This window comes from Nannospalax galili, unplaced genomic scaffold (assembly GCF_000622305.1).
Source record: "Nannospalax galili isolate Female #2095 unplaced genomic scaffold, S.galili_v1.0 scaffold2758, whole genome shotgun sequence".
NCBI lineage: Eukaryota > Metazoa > Chordata > Mammalia > Rodentia > Spalacidae > Nannospalax > Nannospalax galili.
The window spans coordinates 97,359-110,589 of NW_008340930.1; the positions used below are offsets into that span (position 1 = coordinate 97,359).

Here is a 13,231-nt window from a genome sequence, read left to right on the forward strand (position 1 = left end):
AAGTAAAGGCAAGAGTAATTAGCATTACAAGTTCTAGACAGGGAACTAGAAAAAAGTCAGAACAGGGTAATTTTCAAATGTTCATATGAAAGTCCATTGGAGTTTCTTGACAAGGGCTTCCAAAAGCATCCTTCTATTGGGTTCTTCCTCATTTTTCTTTTGTCTTCCAAGGCTGGACTAGTTGGCTGGGAGGAATGGCTGGATACTCAGGTGAGGGTCCAGTGACCCTGCTTGGCACTCCTTTAATGAATGAGCACAACCATCAACAAGCCCAATTGTGACTATTTTTAGCAATCAGGCTCAGCCGAGGTCGTGATGATGGTAGTTATTTCATGCAGAAGAGACTGCTGTATAGCATCATCTTATTAAAAGGACCTGGAATTTAAAAGGATTTGGTGCTAGGATGCACATATGGGGGAGAACATATGTCGTTTGTTTTTCTGAGTCTGTGTTACTTCACTTAGTATAACAGTTTCTAGATCCATCCATTAGTACAGAAGCCTAAAAGAAGGTGGGATTATGGGTGGTACACTTCTTAAAAGAACCTCGACTAGTCATAATATGTCCTTGTTCCTTGTAAAAAGAAGAGTGTAAAAATCACTGTGCTAGGAGCCACATATGGGGGAGAACATATGTCGTTTGTTTTTCTGAGTCTGTGTTACTTCACTTAGTATAACAGTTTCTAGATCCATCCATTAGTACAGAAGCCTAAAAGAAGGTGGGATTATGGGTGGTACACTTCTTAAAAGAACCTCGACTAGTCATAATATGTCCTTGTTCCTTGTAAAAAGAAGAGTGTAAAAATCACTAAACTTTCTGTAGACTAGAATTTGTGGTATATAAATGGGCTAAACTTTAATGCAATGTCCAACTAAACTGTAAATTTTATAGAGTGCCTAGGTTTACTAGCGGGATTTCTCAACAGATAAAGCTATTTGTCGATACACTGAAGCCATATAAGTTTTTGTTGTAGGGTTACCTTGTGCCTTGTAGGGTGTTTAAAACTGTCCCTGGCCTCTGCCCTCTAAATGCCAGTATCACCCCTGAGTTATAACCATCAAAAATGTCCCAAAATATTTTCAAATCTCCTCTGGAAATACAAGTGCCCCTAGTCAAGAGCACCAATTTAGAGTTTCATAGTAATAAGCTGGGCTTTGCTAGTTCACTCTCCCAACATGAACTCTACCGAGAATGCAGTCTGGGGCCGCCAAAACAAATGCCAAGGGGCTTTATAAATGTCACAAATAGGAATGGTACAGACCCTTATTCCTTGGCTGTTTACTCAAATGTGTACATCTAGCAAATGTGTCCTGGATCAAAAACATCATCATTTGAGACAAAGATGTTGCAGTGAGAGGGCTTACTTTTAGCAAGCAGCTGTACAGAGGCAGTGGGTTAATTGTTTACAGGAATAAAAGAAACAGAAAAGGAAAACTTGTGACCTTAAATATAAGGAACAGGACAGCCAGGCATGGTAGAAGGATAGCTGTAATCCCAGAATTTTGGAGGTTGAGGCAGGAGGATGGCAAGTTTGAGGCCAGTTGGGCTACACAGTAAGATTCTGTATCAACAAAACAAAACAAAACAAAACCAAAAGATGGAATATGAATCTTCAGCTGAGCATTAATGAAGTTGAACAATATTAGAGTACTTGGCAGTGGTGGAGAGTGACCAGGGTCTGAGTTCAGTTCTGACTGATGTTAAAGATGATGCTGGCAGCATTTGATCTCTATTGCTTCTTTAACTAAGGCTGAACATCTGAATCAGTTTTCCTCAGTTTTCTTGCATCTGATCCCATCTTCTTGAGATAGCCAATGTTAACTGTTGGCTGTTTCTTTCCATACGTTTCTCTCTGCTAAGGCAGTGTATGATTTAGTATACAGGGTCCTGAAATGAATCTCTCGGTCTAACTACTTGATGCATACATGTGCCTATGCATAGACCTCTGTATAATTTCATACAAATGGAATTTCTGGGTAGCTTCTATATGAATAGGACCCTTCATTGACTCATCTTTTCTGATTTCTTCTTCCAATGTACCTTTTGTCCTCTAGTGGCTACATTCAGCTGAGATACATGTATTTCTATGCTCATATAATCCTATCTATATCAATATCTCTATCAATATTTGTATACTATCCTGTAGATATCTACCTATAAATAAGTATAGATATGTACACTTACATAAAAGAGATTGTTGTCCACTGTATCTTTAAAAATGGGATTAGGACCCAGGCATGGTGGTGCATGCCTTTAATCCCAGCACTTGGGAGGCAGAGGCAGGAGAATCTCTGTGAGTTTGAGGCCAGCCTGGTCTACATAGTGAGTTCCAGGCTACAGGGAGACCCTGTCTCAAAAAGACCAGAAAAAAAGTGGGATTAGGGCTGGAAAGATGACTCAGCAGGTAACGCATGATCCTGGATGTTATCCTCTGACCTGTAGGTATGATGTGGTATTTGAGTACTCGCATTCATGCATCATGCACCTAGGATGTACGATGTGATATAACTATTTCATAATTTATTTAGCTTTCCTATATTAATGGGCATATATACCTAGTTTCTAGTTTTCAGTGTTACAATTAACATTCACATATATGTATATATAGAACTCTTTAGGTCCTAGGAGGGGGTGAGTTGGTGGTTGTATTTTTTAACATTTATTTTTATTTTATGTGCAGGAATGTTTTGCCTGCATGTATGTAAGTTCACCCATGTCATGCAGTGCCCACGGAGACCAGGAGAGAGTGTCAAATTACCTGGAACTGGAGTTACAGACGGTTGTTATCCACCATGTGGGTGCTGGGAACTGCACCCAGGTTCTCTGCAAGAGCAGTCAGTGCTCTTGACTGCTGAGCCAACTCTCCAGATCCTATATTTTAAATTTAAATAGATATATGTCCAATTAGTTTAGACAATATCATTTTTTATTTTTCTAATTCCCTACGAGAGCACCTTTGCCTGCATATTTTTATATTAGTTTACCTTTTCTTGTTGATTTGCAAGAATACTTCATATATTACAGTTACTGTTTATCTTTATTAATGGTTTGGTTTTGAAAATGTCTTTTGCTTATTGATTTTATGTTCTATTTTTCCCTTTTGCTCTGAATTGAGAGAGAACACCCGTTATAACCTAGATTTTGTCCTAGTATATTTATGATTTGGGCGCTTGTGCTATTGTATGTATTGATAAATTTTTAGTATAGTGTAGTGTGCCATTTCATTTTATTTTCTTCAGATGGAGACCCAATTGTGCATATTTTGCTTATTAGGTGTTACCCATTCCCCTGTAGGATTGAAATGTCACTTTTTCTATGTATTACATTCTTTTTTTTTTCTTTTTTCTTTTTTCTTTTTTTTTTTGGTATTTTGAAACAGGCTCTCCCTTTACTCCCAGCTGACCTGGAACTCACTATGTAGACCAGGCTGGCCTTGAACCCACAGAGGTCCACCTGCCTCTGCCTCCTGAGTGCTGGGATTAAAGGCGTGCACCACCACTCCTGGCTTATATATTAAATTCTTAATTTTTCATCGGTCTAGTATTACCTAGGATTTTGTTGCCTGAGATAGAATGCTATGGTTCATTATGTAATGTGTTCTCCTCTTCTCTCTTCTTGGGGAAGCATGGGCTGACAGTAATTCACCTTGCAGCCTGGTCTGGAAGCTTCGAGGTCATGCTCATGCTGGTTAAAGCTGGAGCAGACCAGAGAGCCAAGAGCCAGGTAAGTACTAGGTCCCATCTGGGCACAACTCTAGCTTCACCAGTGCAGGAGGGGGAGACTGAGGTCGTGACCTGTCTCCTTTATCCTGGCTCTCTTTAGGAAGGAATGAATGCCCTCCACTTTGCAGCTCAGGGCAATAACCTGCACATCGTGGACTACCTCATTCAAGACTTGCACTTGAAAGACCTGAACCAGCCTGATGAGGTACGGTTGCAGTACCCCCTACCAAATTCTGCTTTCTTCTTGTCCCTGGTGGAGCTGCTAGGGTAGCAAACACACACAGACCTGGTCCTGTAGCCAGCTCCTTCATCTCTCTGGCAGAGCATAGACGAGGAGGGAAGTGTCATTGTTGGCAGTAGCCCTGGGTCCTGCATATGGGGAGAGCAGGACGCATAGAGAAAGTGGCTGGATTCCTACTTTCCTTTAAACTCCCTCATCCTGGCCAGGGTTTGGTCGGTATCCACCTCCACTGGTATTCAAAATGTGTACCTGAATCTTACTCTATGGTGCCTTACTTTTTAGAATGTATTTGACCCAAAGTTATGCAGTAACCAATCATGGAATATGATGCAGTTTTCCTGTATTTATCTGTTTCTTTTCTATTCATAAGAAGAGATTAACAATACTAGCTCCATCTCAGAGCATATATTAATGTGCTGGGTGCAGAGGAAAGTCATTTACATATATTCCTTCAGGGAGAGGTCTAGGGCCTGGTACATATAGATGCTCTACAGAGCATAGAATGAATGAATAATCCAGTACAGTAGAAGTCAAGGGCCAGGCTAAGTACCCTGTCTAAAGTCTCTACAAACTGTTTGACAAACTCTCTGACAAACTGTTGATATGCTGTTCTGTCTCTTTTCTCAGATGACAGTGGACAATTCCATGCGTCAGGGACTCTCCTTCCCTGGAATATCTGTTTCTACACTCTTTTCATGGGTTTGAATCTCTGATGCAATAGACATTGATTTCCCAGCTGTGGAATAGATGCTGTGAACGGGAGTCACATGCTTTTGTGCTACTAGAATGTTATTGTCTACAAATGTTTCTGGGGAAGCTGATTTAGGAAATAATTTTTACTTGACTTCAACCTTAAAAATAACAGTGAGAAGAAAAGCAGTTTTCCAAATGAGGCCTATACATTCCTTTTCCTTTCTTGTATATGACTAAACATCTACACATTTGTAATTTGGAGATAGACAAGCATGGACTGCATTCTAGAAAGTGCTACTCTATTAGCTATGAGGCTTTTAGCAAGCTCTCCGATTGCTGCTGAAAGCTCAGTTTTCCATATGCAAAATGGAATAATAAAATGGAATAATAAAACTAGTTTGTGGTAGTACCAAGGGATAGTGGGGAGGATCCTGCCTCTATCTCTGTCTCTCTCTGTCTCTGTCTCTCTCATAAACACATACACACACACACACTTTAGTAAACCTTTCTTTGATAGAGATGATTATTGATATTTCCTCAGTTTTATGTAAAAGATTCTAGGCAAATAGGCTTCATGATGAACCATTCTTCAGCCCCCTTCCAATCACATCACCCTAAACCTTTCCTGCATATCCATATTGAAACAGCCACTGTTGGGATGTTCAAATGAGGTAATGACTGACTTTAAAGCACTTAGCTCATGGTAAGTGCTCACTAAATGGTAATTATTAAAACAACTATTAAAGGTCAAATGCACTATCTGATTCCCTTCAAATAGAAACCATAAGCAGACATAATTTCAGATAAGGGCAAGTGTGCAGTTTGATCCATGCTTGCAAAACTGCCATTCTGTACCCATTAAACAGTGACTATCTGTGAATGAATTTTATTTACTTCAATTCAGCAGATGTTTGTCGAAGACTTGTATTTGAGACTTATAATTTTTCCTACTTCCAGTGGACTCTGGCTCTTTCATGGGCGACAGCATTGTGTAGGAAGGAGTAGGCAGACTGTTGGACTCAGAGGCTACAGCAGATTTAATGAGAACCACCTCCTTCTCTTCCTCCTCTTCTTTGTCCTGTATTGATTGTTTGAGAGAAGATCTTGCTATATAGCCAAGGGTGCCCTTGAACCTGTGATCCTCCTGTCTCAGCATCTCAGCCTCCAGAGTGTTGGGATAAGTTATGCGTCACCACACTCCCTACTTCCTGAGCTGCTTGTCTATCATGTCTTTCCAGCCGATTCTGAGCTCATTCTGTCATACCTTTCTTCCTCTTGCTCTGACAGTCTGCTGAGGAAAAGGCTGAGGAGCTCAGTAGAGTGTGTAGAGCTACATGTCCACTGAGAGATCGCAGGTTAAAATAGGTTCAGAGACCATGAGAAGGTGAATGGGTTCATTGCAATGTGTAGGGAGAAAAAAACTCAGTCTGTTTTTATTCCAGTAAGAAACCTGGACTGATTAATGTAATAGACAAAGTACCTTTTTTCTAAGATACATCAAGTATGTTGGCAAAACCCAGTTGGAATCTTGCTTGCTAAGGGAAAGAAGGGAGGAGAACAGGTAGCTATTGATTAGTGGACCCAGTCCAATTTTTAAAGGTAAAAAGGATTATGAAAATGTATGGTGGTTATGGCTACATAATAATATAAATTTACCTACTACCAGGCCTGGAAAGATGGCTCAGTGGGTGAAGGGACTTGCTGCTAAGCCTGATGAACTGAGTTTGATCCCTGGAACCCGCATGGTAGAAGCAGAGAACCAACTCCAACTTGTCCTCTGATCTGCTCACATACATGGTAGCACACACACACCCTACACACAAACTAATAAATAGATAAATAAATGTACTTAGTATCACTAAACCATGTACTTAACAATGATTATGATGGCAAATTTTATGTTATGAATATCTTACCATAATAGAAGAATGGAAAAGAAGCCCACATGGGGTTGGGGTTAGAAGGTGATAGTCTATTGACTCATTCATGTGATAGAGGTGTTGTGGGAGTTCATGAACACATAGCATAGAAAAGAGTACTCTGTCTCATAGCATTGCTGTCTTGCTGAGACTCTTCTCAACAGAAAAAGCCTGTTTATCTACCAATAAAATCTTCTCCTTTGGCTTGAAGGAAATTCCAGACCGACAAGCGAAACCTTACCAGGAAAAGACTTTAAGATAAAATGAATTTAACTAGGTCCAAGGGCATCTGGGTGAAGCTTAGGGACATGCAGAACACTAGGAAATCTGAGAGTTTTCTCAGCTCCACAGCCCTAGAGATCATTGTGGGATCAGCAGCAGAGTGAGATTAGAGGAGCCAGGAGTTGTAAGGTAAATAGTCTAAATATTTTTAATCTATATGTCAACTTCCATCTGTGATCAATACTAAAACTAAAGTGTTGGGTAAGAGGCTATTTACATATTGGTTAGTTCTGTTTGTGCCATCTGTAGCTATAACTTATATCAGCTGGCCTAAAGGAATCAAAATTAGAAATCTCTGTAAGTCAAAATGCAAAGAAGCTTCTGTTCGGGGAAAGGGTGGTAGTGAAGAGTGTAAGGTGACTTGAGAAGAAATCCATTTTCTCGTTCAGACTTCCCTCAGTCTCCACAGGGGCTTGGTCCCAGAACTCTACTTGGATGTAAAATGGGCAGTTGATTAAATCCTCATCTAAAATGGTGTAGTGCTTACATATAATCTATACATGGCCTCCCTTGTCCTATAAAATATCTCTAGATTGCTTATAATAGCTGCTACAATGATAACGCTGTATCTTTATTATAGCACACAGTTGGGGAATGACAAGGAAAAATGTCTGTGAGTGTTCAGTATATTTAGTGTTTTTCCTGAATATTTTGGATTGTGAGTAGTTTAATTCACCTATTGATATAGGGACCAAGTGTATCTTAGGTTGTGTTTAACCGAAACTGTTAGCTGCAGTGTGTGAGGACCCAGAGCCATCCCCCTGTGCACCTGAGCTACACCTTCAGCTCTGGACACTCTTGACTTCCTGGCACACTTTCTAGTCCTGCTTTAGTTATTCCAGGTTTTTCCAACACTGAGGTTCTGCTGTATGTTAATCTTCCTACATAATGGGGAATGTAGGACACGGATGTATACAAAAAACACATTGCCTCGTGAAAATGTCTCAAGGATCGCTTTGGTAAAGAGTGCTCAGGTAGGACTTTGAGTGCCCATTTAATGGCTGGTTTTGATTTTTTTTTTTTTTTGCTGAATTTGGTAATTTTTAAAAATTTGATAACCCTGACAGTATTACTACTTAAACATAAAAATAATTTATAACAGATAATTTAAATCCCTCAGACTTGTTCACTTGGAAAAAACATCAATGTACCAAGTTCAAATATAGAATGCTAAAAGTAGGTCCCGGCCTGAGATGTCCTGCCCATCCCACTGCCTCCCAGTGCTTCAGAAATAAGACAACTTATCAAGGATTTTGTATCTGAGGCCCAAAAGTTTGTTACCTAAGATGATGAATGCTGATAAGGATGTAGTCAATGCCAAACATAAGGTGGAACTGGAAAAAAACCATAACTTATTAATCAGGTGTTGGACGCCAACACACACTTGAAGATCTTTCTGCAAGAGCAAACACAGTTCAGGAGGAAAATCTGAAGCTAAAACCAGGAAACTAAGTTCTTATACAATATTTAGAAAACCTCATGTTTGTTTCTAGTGTTTTTTAAACATCTCTCTCTCTCTCACACACATACACACACACACACACACACAAACACACACACACACACACACACACACACACACACACACACACACAAAACCAAAAGAAAGAAACATGCCCATTTCCCCGAAATCTGGGTAGAATCCAAAAGATATAACATCTTTGTTTGCTTTTGCTTCGTTTAGTCTTTATGAAGATCATGTCAGATCTAGGTAATAGTAACTGCATAACTTCATAATGAGTTTGAATTGAGTATTATGTTAGCTTATAAATATGTGGAGATGTCGAGACTTTAGAATTACATATATTTATGAAACTTGGCAATGAATATTTTATCAATTTGCTTTCATATTTAGGTTTAACACTGTCTTTTAGCATATTCTTAATTAGTAAAATATATGAGATAACAATGTTGTGAGAAAATGACCAAAATCATATACTAATTGTACAGCTTGTGAACCCTGTCCCACCCTCATGCACCTCTCCTCCTGCCTCTCCCTTCCCATTCCCCTTCCAAAAAGAAAAGTGACTTTAATAGTTAATCACCTTTGAGAATAAGGTCACTGCTGAAACTTAACCAAAATAAGACACTTCCTTAGCTAAGGTTTGCCATTTGTGGTATTTAATAATAAGATGGGATTGCTGGTTTCTCTTTAATCAATTTAAAATAGATTGAAGTTATAAAAAAAGTGAAGATTTTTTTTAAATCAAAACTATTGTTACTTTAAAAACTTCCTTTTTGCACAAAATAACCCATTTTGTATCTGAAAAGATAGGAGTTCTTATCTTATGTATGTGAGAAATAGAAAATCTTGAGGAAAAATAGAAATAGGGTAAAAAAGTTAGTAAACAGAGTAACCAGTTCCAAATATTTTCACTCCAGTTTGGGGTACCTCTGGCCCAGAGACCTTTGGATAGTATAGATGCAAGTGGATAAAGTCAGCCACAAGTCAGAGAGACCAGTTAGAGTTTGTCTGAACCCAGGAAATGAACTTTAGCGTTGAGAGTATCTGATTTTTAGAGTTTTATATGTGTATTCATTGTTAATATGAGTATTTTCTCTCAGTTGTTTTCCCAGAATTTCTGTGAACTTAACTACTTGGTTTGCAGAATTTTAGTCACTGTTTTAACAATTTAAAAAAAATTAGTTTGAAGATTTCGTTTGATAAGGGAACGAGTATCAGAAATAATATTAAAATATTAAAAAGGAAAAGAGATCCACTAATGTAGCTTATGATTATTATATCTGGGCACTTTTATTCATGGACTAATCTAATGTATTAGCATGAGATTTTAGGAATGACATTAGCTATATGAATATGCAATAATAGTCACACTGCGAACATTTTGCATCCTCTTCGTGATCTAATTTATAAATGTTTAAAATTGTGTTCCAGTTATGTTTTGCTGTTTATTAAAAAGCTGTTTAAGAACTGGGGAAAAGGGTTAAAAACACATAGCATTAACAAAAAGAAGGACAAGAAGGAGGAGGAGGAAGAGGAAGAGGAGGAGGAGGAGGAGGAGGAGGAGGAGGAAGAAGAAGAAGAAGAAGAAGAAGAAGAAGAAGAAGAAGAAGAAGAAGAAGAAGAAGAAGAAGAAGAAGAAGAAGAAGAAAAGAAGAAGAAGAAGGGAATCATCCTCGGGATCCAGGGACATGTGGTAACCTATCCCAGGCCTAAAGCCTGGGCCTCTGACACTCTTCTTGGCTGGAAAAATCTTCTTGTCTTCCAAATAAAGGGAATCCCTTGAGACTGCACTGGATAGAGGCCTACTTGAACATAATTCAAATGGGTTGGGTAGTTTTAAAAAACTGAAGTGACATGATAAGAAACATTACAAATAATATGTATAGCTTTGAAATTCCTTTGGTATTTTGCCTAATCGCATGTACTTGGATGGAAGAAAAGATTTCTATCTCCTCTTGCTATCACCTCATCCTTTTTTAAGCTGTCATTTGAAGAATTTATGATATAGATTATGTTAAACATCCTTATTTTGTGAGACTTGGCTCTTACTTTTTTTTTTTTTTCCTAATGAGAACATCTAAAAAGGGCATTCAAAGTTCAAAGCAATAGCTCTTTTCTTGGAAAGCAAAGATGCTTCATCTATGCTAACTCAGAAACCTCCCATGAGTTACACTTTCTCTGGGGGTGGATCTTCTGTCACTTTGTTTAGCTGTATAGAAGTGCAAAGCTCTGCAGCAACTAAGGGTAAAAGAGACAGGCCATTTTAAAATTGAACAGACCTCTGATCCTTTTGTAAATTTGTTCTTGTTATGGTTTAAATGTGATTAGCTGCTTCAAACTCATGCAGAAGTTTAATCCCTGGAGTTTTATGTAATGGTATTAAGCCAACTGTAGTGTTAGGAGGCGAGGCCTCTGGGAAATGATCAGTATTAGATATGGTCGTTAGGGTGGAGCCCCTGTGATTAAAACCTGATGGCTTTATAAGCAGAGGGAGAAACATAGGCTCTCTGTCTCCTTCCATATGACTCCTGCGCTGCCTCTGGACTCTGCCAGCAAGAAGGTCATTCCCAATGTGGTTCCTATACCCTGCACTTCCAGAATCATGAGTTAAGATAAATTTTTTACTTTATGAAGTAGTCTAGCTTTGGAATAATAGTAATGAAAAAGGAACTAATAAATATATAATAATAACTGATAAATAAGTATTATAATCCTGTCACAGTAACAAAAAATCATCTTAATCTGGGCTGGAAAATAAAGGCAATTTGCTACCTTCTAAATAAGATCATTGAGGGTGTGCCTTGCTCATTTCAAACATGGTGAGTCCAGCTCTTTTTCTTTCTGCAACTCTTGGCTGTCTGCTTCTTGGCATTAGTTCTCTGTATACTCTTGATGTGGTGGGAAAATATCTGTTTATAGCCTCAAGTTTATATCCTTATAGATTTTGACCAAAAGACAGAAATCCTCTCACCAAATGTTCGTATTTGAATTCACAAACAGTTCTGTTTAGTCCTGTTTGGATCATATGCTCAATTAATTAAAAATATTTTATTTATGGGGCTGGAGAGATGGCTCAGTGGTTAAGAGCACTGGCTGCTCTTGCAGAGGACCCAGGTTTGAATCCCAGCACCCACATGGCAGCTAACAACTGCCTGAAACTCCAGTTCTAGGGGATCCAAAGCCCTCTTCTGACCTCTGCGGGCATTGCACGAAATGGGTGCACAGTGCTCTTAACCGCTCTCCAGCCCCTCATATGCACAATTCTGAATCAGTCGCCATAGCCAACATGAGTTACATGATCACTTCACCTGACAGGAGGCAGTCAGGTACAGCCTAGCAATTAAGAGCAAGCTGTGGTTCATGTTTGACATTTGAGTAGACTGGTGCCAAATGTGGCTTGTGACAATTTTATGAGTCTGAAATATTTAACTGAACCTAAGAAGATCCCTTAGTGGATATTGAAGCCACTCTCATAGTTCCGTGACATAGGGTCAGTTGCCTCAGAGAAGCCGTTGGAACTAAAATTCAGTGGCAGAGATCTTCTTAACATGCATGAGACCTTGGGTTCAGTGTCCAGCACTGGAAAAGAAAAGCCTGCTATCCAAAGATACTAGAAATTATGATCTTCATTTTCAATTTGATTAGCTTGAGAGACACCTAGAAATGATCAGATGACGAGGGCTCTGACTTATTCAGTGGTTTAATCTGTTGATGATGGATTCAGAATTTGAATAGACTATTGGGAGGTGGAGGAACTGTGAAAGATGGAGACTAGTTGGAGGAAGTAGGTGAATTGGAGGTGTGCCTTTGAAGGGTATATCTTGGCCCTGGCTCCTTCCTGTTCATTTTTCTCCCCTTTCTTTTTGATTGCCATAGGTAACTTTCCTGTATCATGCCCTTCTTCCATGGTGTTTTTGTCTTGCCATGAATTATGGACTAGGCAACCATTACCACTTACATGCATGAAGGCAAAACATATGTACACATAAAACCACATATACACATAAAATAAAAACAAGTAAATAAAAATAAAAATAAAAGGAGAAACACTTATTTTAGCTCATGGTTCAGAACTTTTAGTTCACCATGGCAGGGAATGTGTCATAGACCAGAGAAGCTTCCAGCATGGTAGCCAGGAAGCAGAACCCTGCAGGAATAGCACAGGGCCAGGGCAAGATTTAGTCTCCATTGGCCTGGAGAGATGACTCAAGAGATTAAGAACACGTGTTGCTCTTCCAGAGGACCCAGATTCACTTCCTAGCACCCATCCTGAGCAGCACACAACTGCCTATAATTCCAGTTCCAGGACATCTGACACCCTCTTCTAGTCTCTAAGGTCACCTGCACACACATGGCGCACATACATACCCTCAGGCACACATACACACACATAAAAAACAAAAAAGATGTGGGCTTCAAGGACAGGTCCTCAGTGACCTACAGCTTCCAACCAGGCCTACCTTCTACCGTCCTACTACTTTCTGATAATCTGTTCAGACTTTATTCTTTCAATGGATTAAATCATTCATTAGATCAGAGCCCTCAACCTCTAATTCTCTCTGGGAATGACTTCACAGACACACCTAGAGGTGTGCTTTACTAATCTCTTAGCCATTTCACAATCCATTCAAGTTGGTATATGAGATTAACGACCAGTTTATTTATGTTAATCTTTATCTGTTGTTACCATTTGTAAATATTTGTATAAGTCCCCACTAAAACTCAAGATGGATTTTGCACTTCAACTGCAAGTGGGAAACTGTGGCTCCAACCAGACTATTTAATTTTATCATTTGATTTCTTAAGAATAAAGCAGAGGCCCGGTGTGGTGGTGCACGCCTTTAGTCCCAGCACTGGGGAGGCAGAGGCAGCCTGGTCTACACAGTGAGTTCCAGGACAGCTGGGGCTA

General features: G+C 39.3%; 1 protein-coding gene across 3 annotated transcripts in view; it reads left to right on the forward strand.

The window, feature by feature from the left end:
• Ankdd1b (ankyrin repeat and death domain containing 1B) overlaps positions 1 to 13,231 on the forward strand; it is a 66,310-nt gene that overhangs the window by 21,902 nt on the left and 31,177 nt on the right. For all 3 annotated transcript variants that reach the window (XM_029564921.1, XM_029564922.1, XM_029564923.1), the window contains 2 exons: positions 3,625 to 3,723; positions 3,823 to 3,927. In XM_029564921.1, coding sequence (XP_029420781.1) covers positions 3,625 to 3,723; positions 3,823 to 3,927 — 204 coding nt within the window. The remainder of the gene's footprint in view (positions 1 to 3,624; positions 3,724 to 3,822; positions 3,928 to 13,231) is intronic.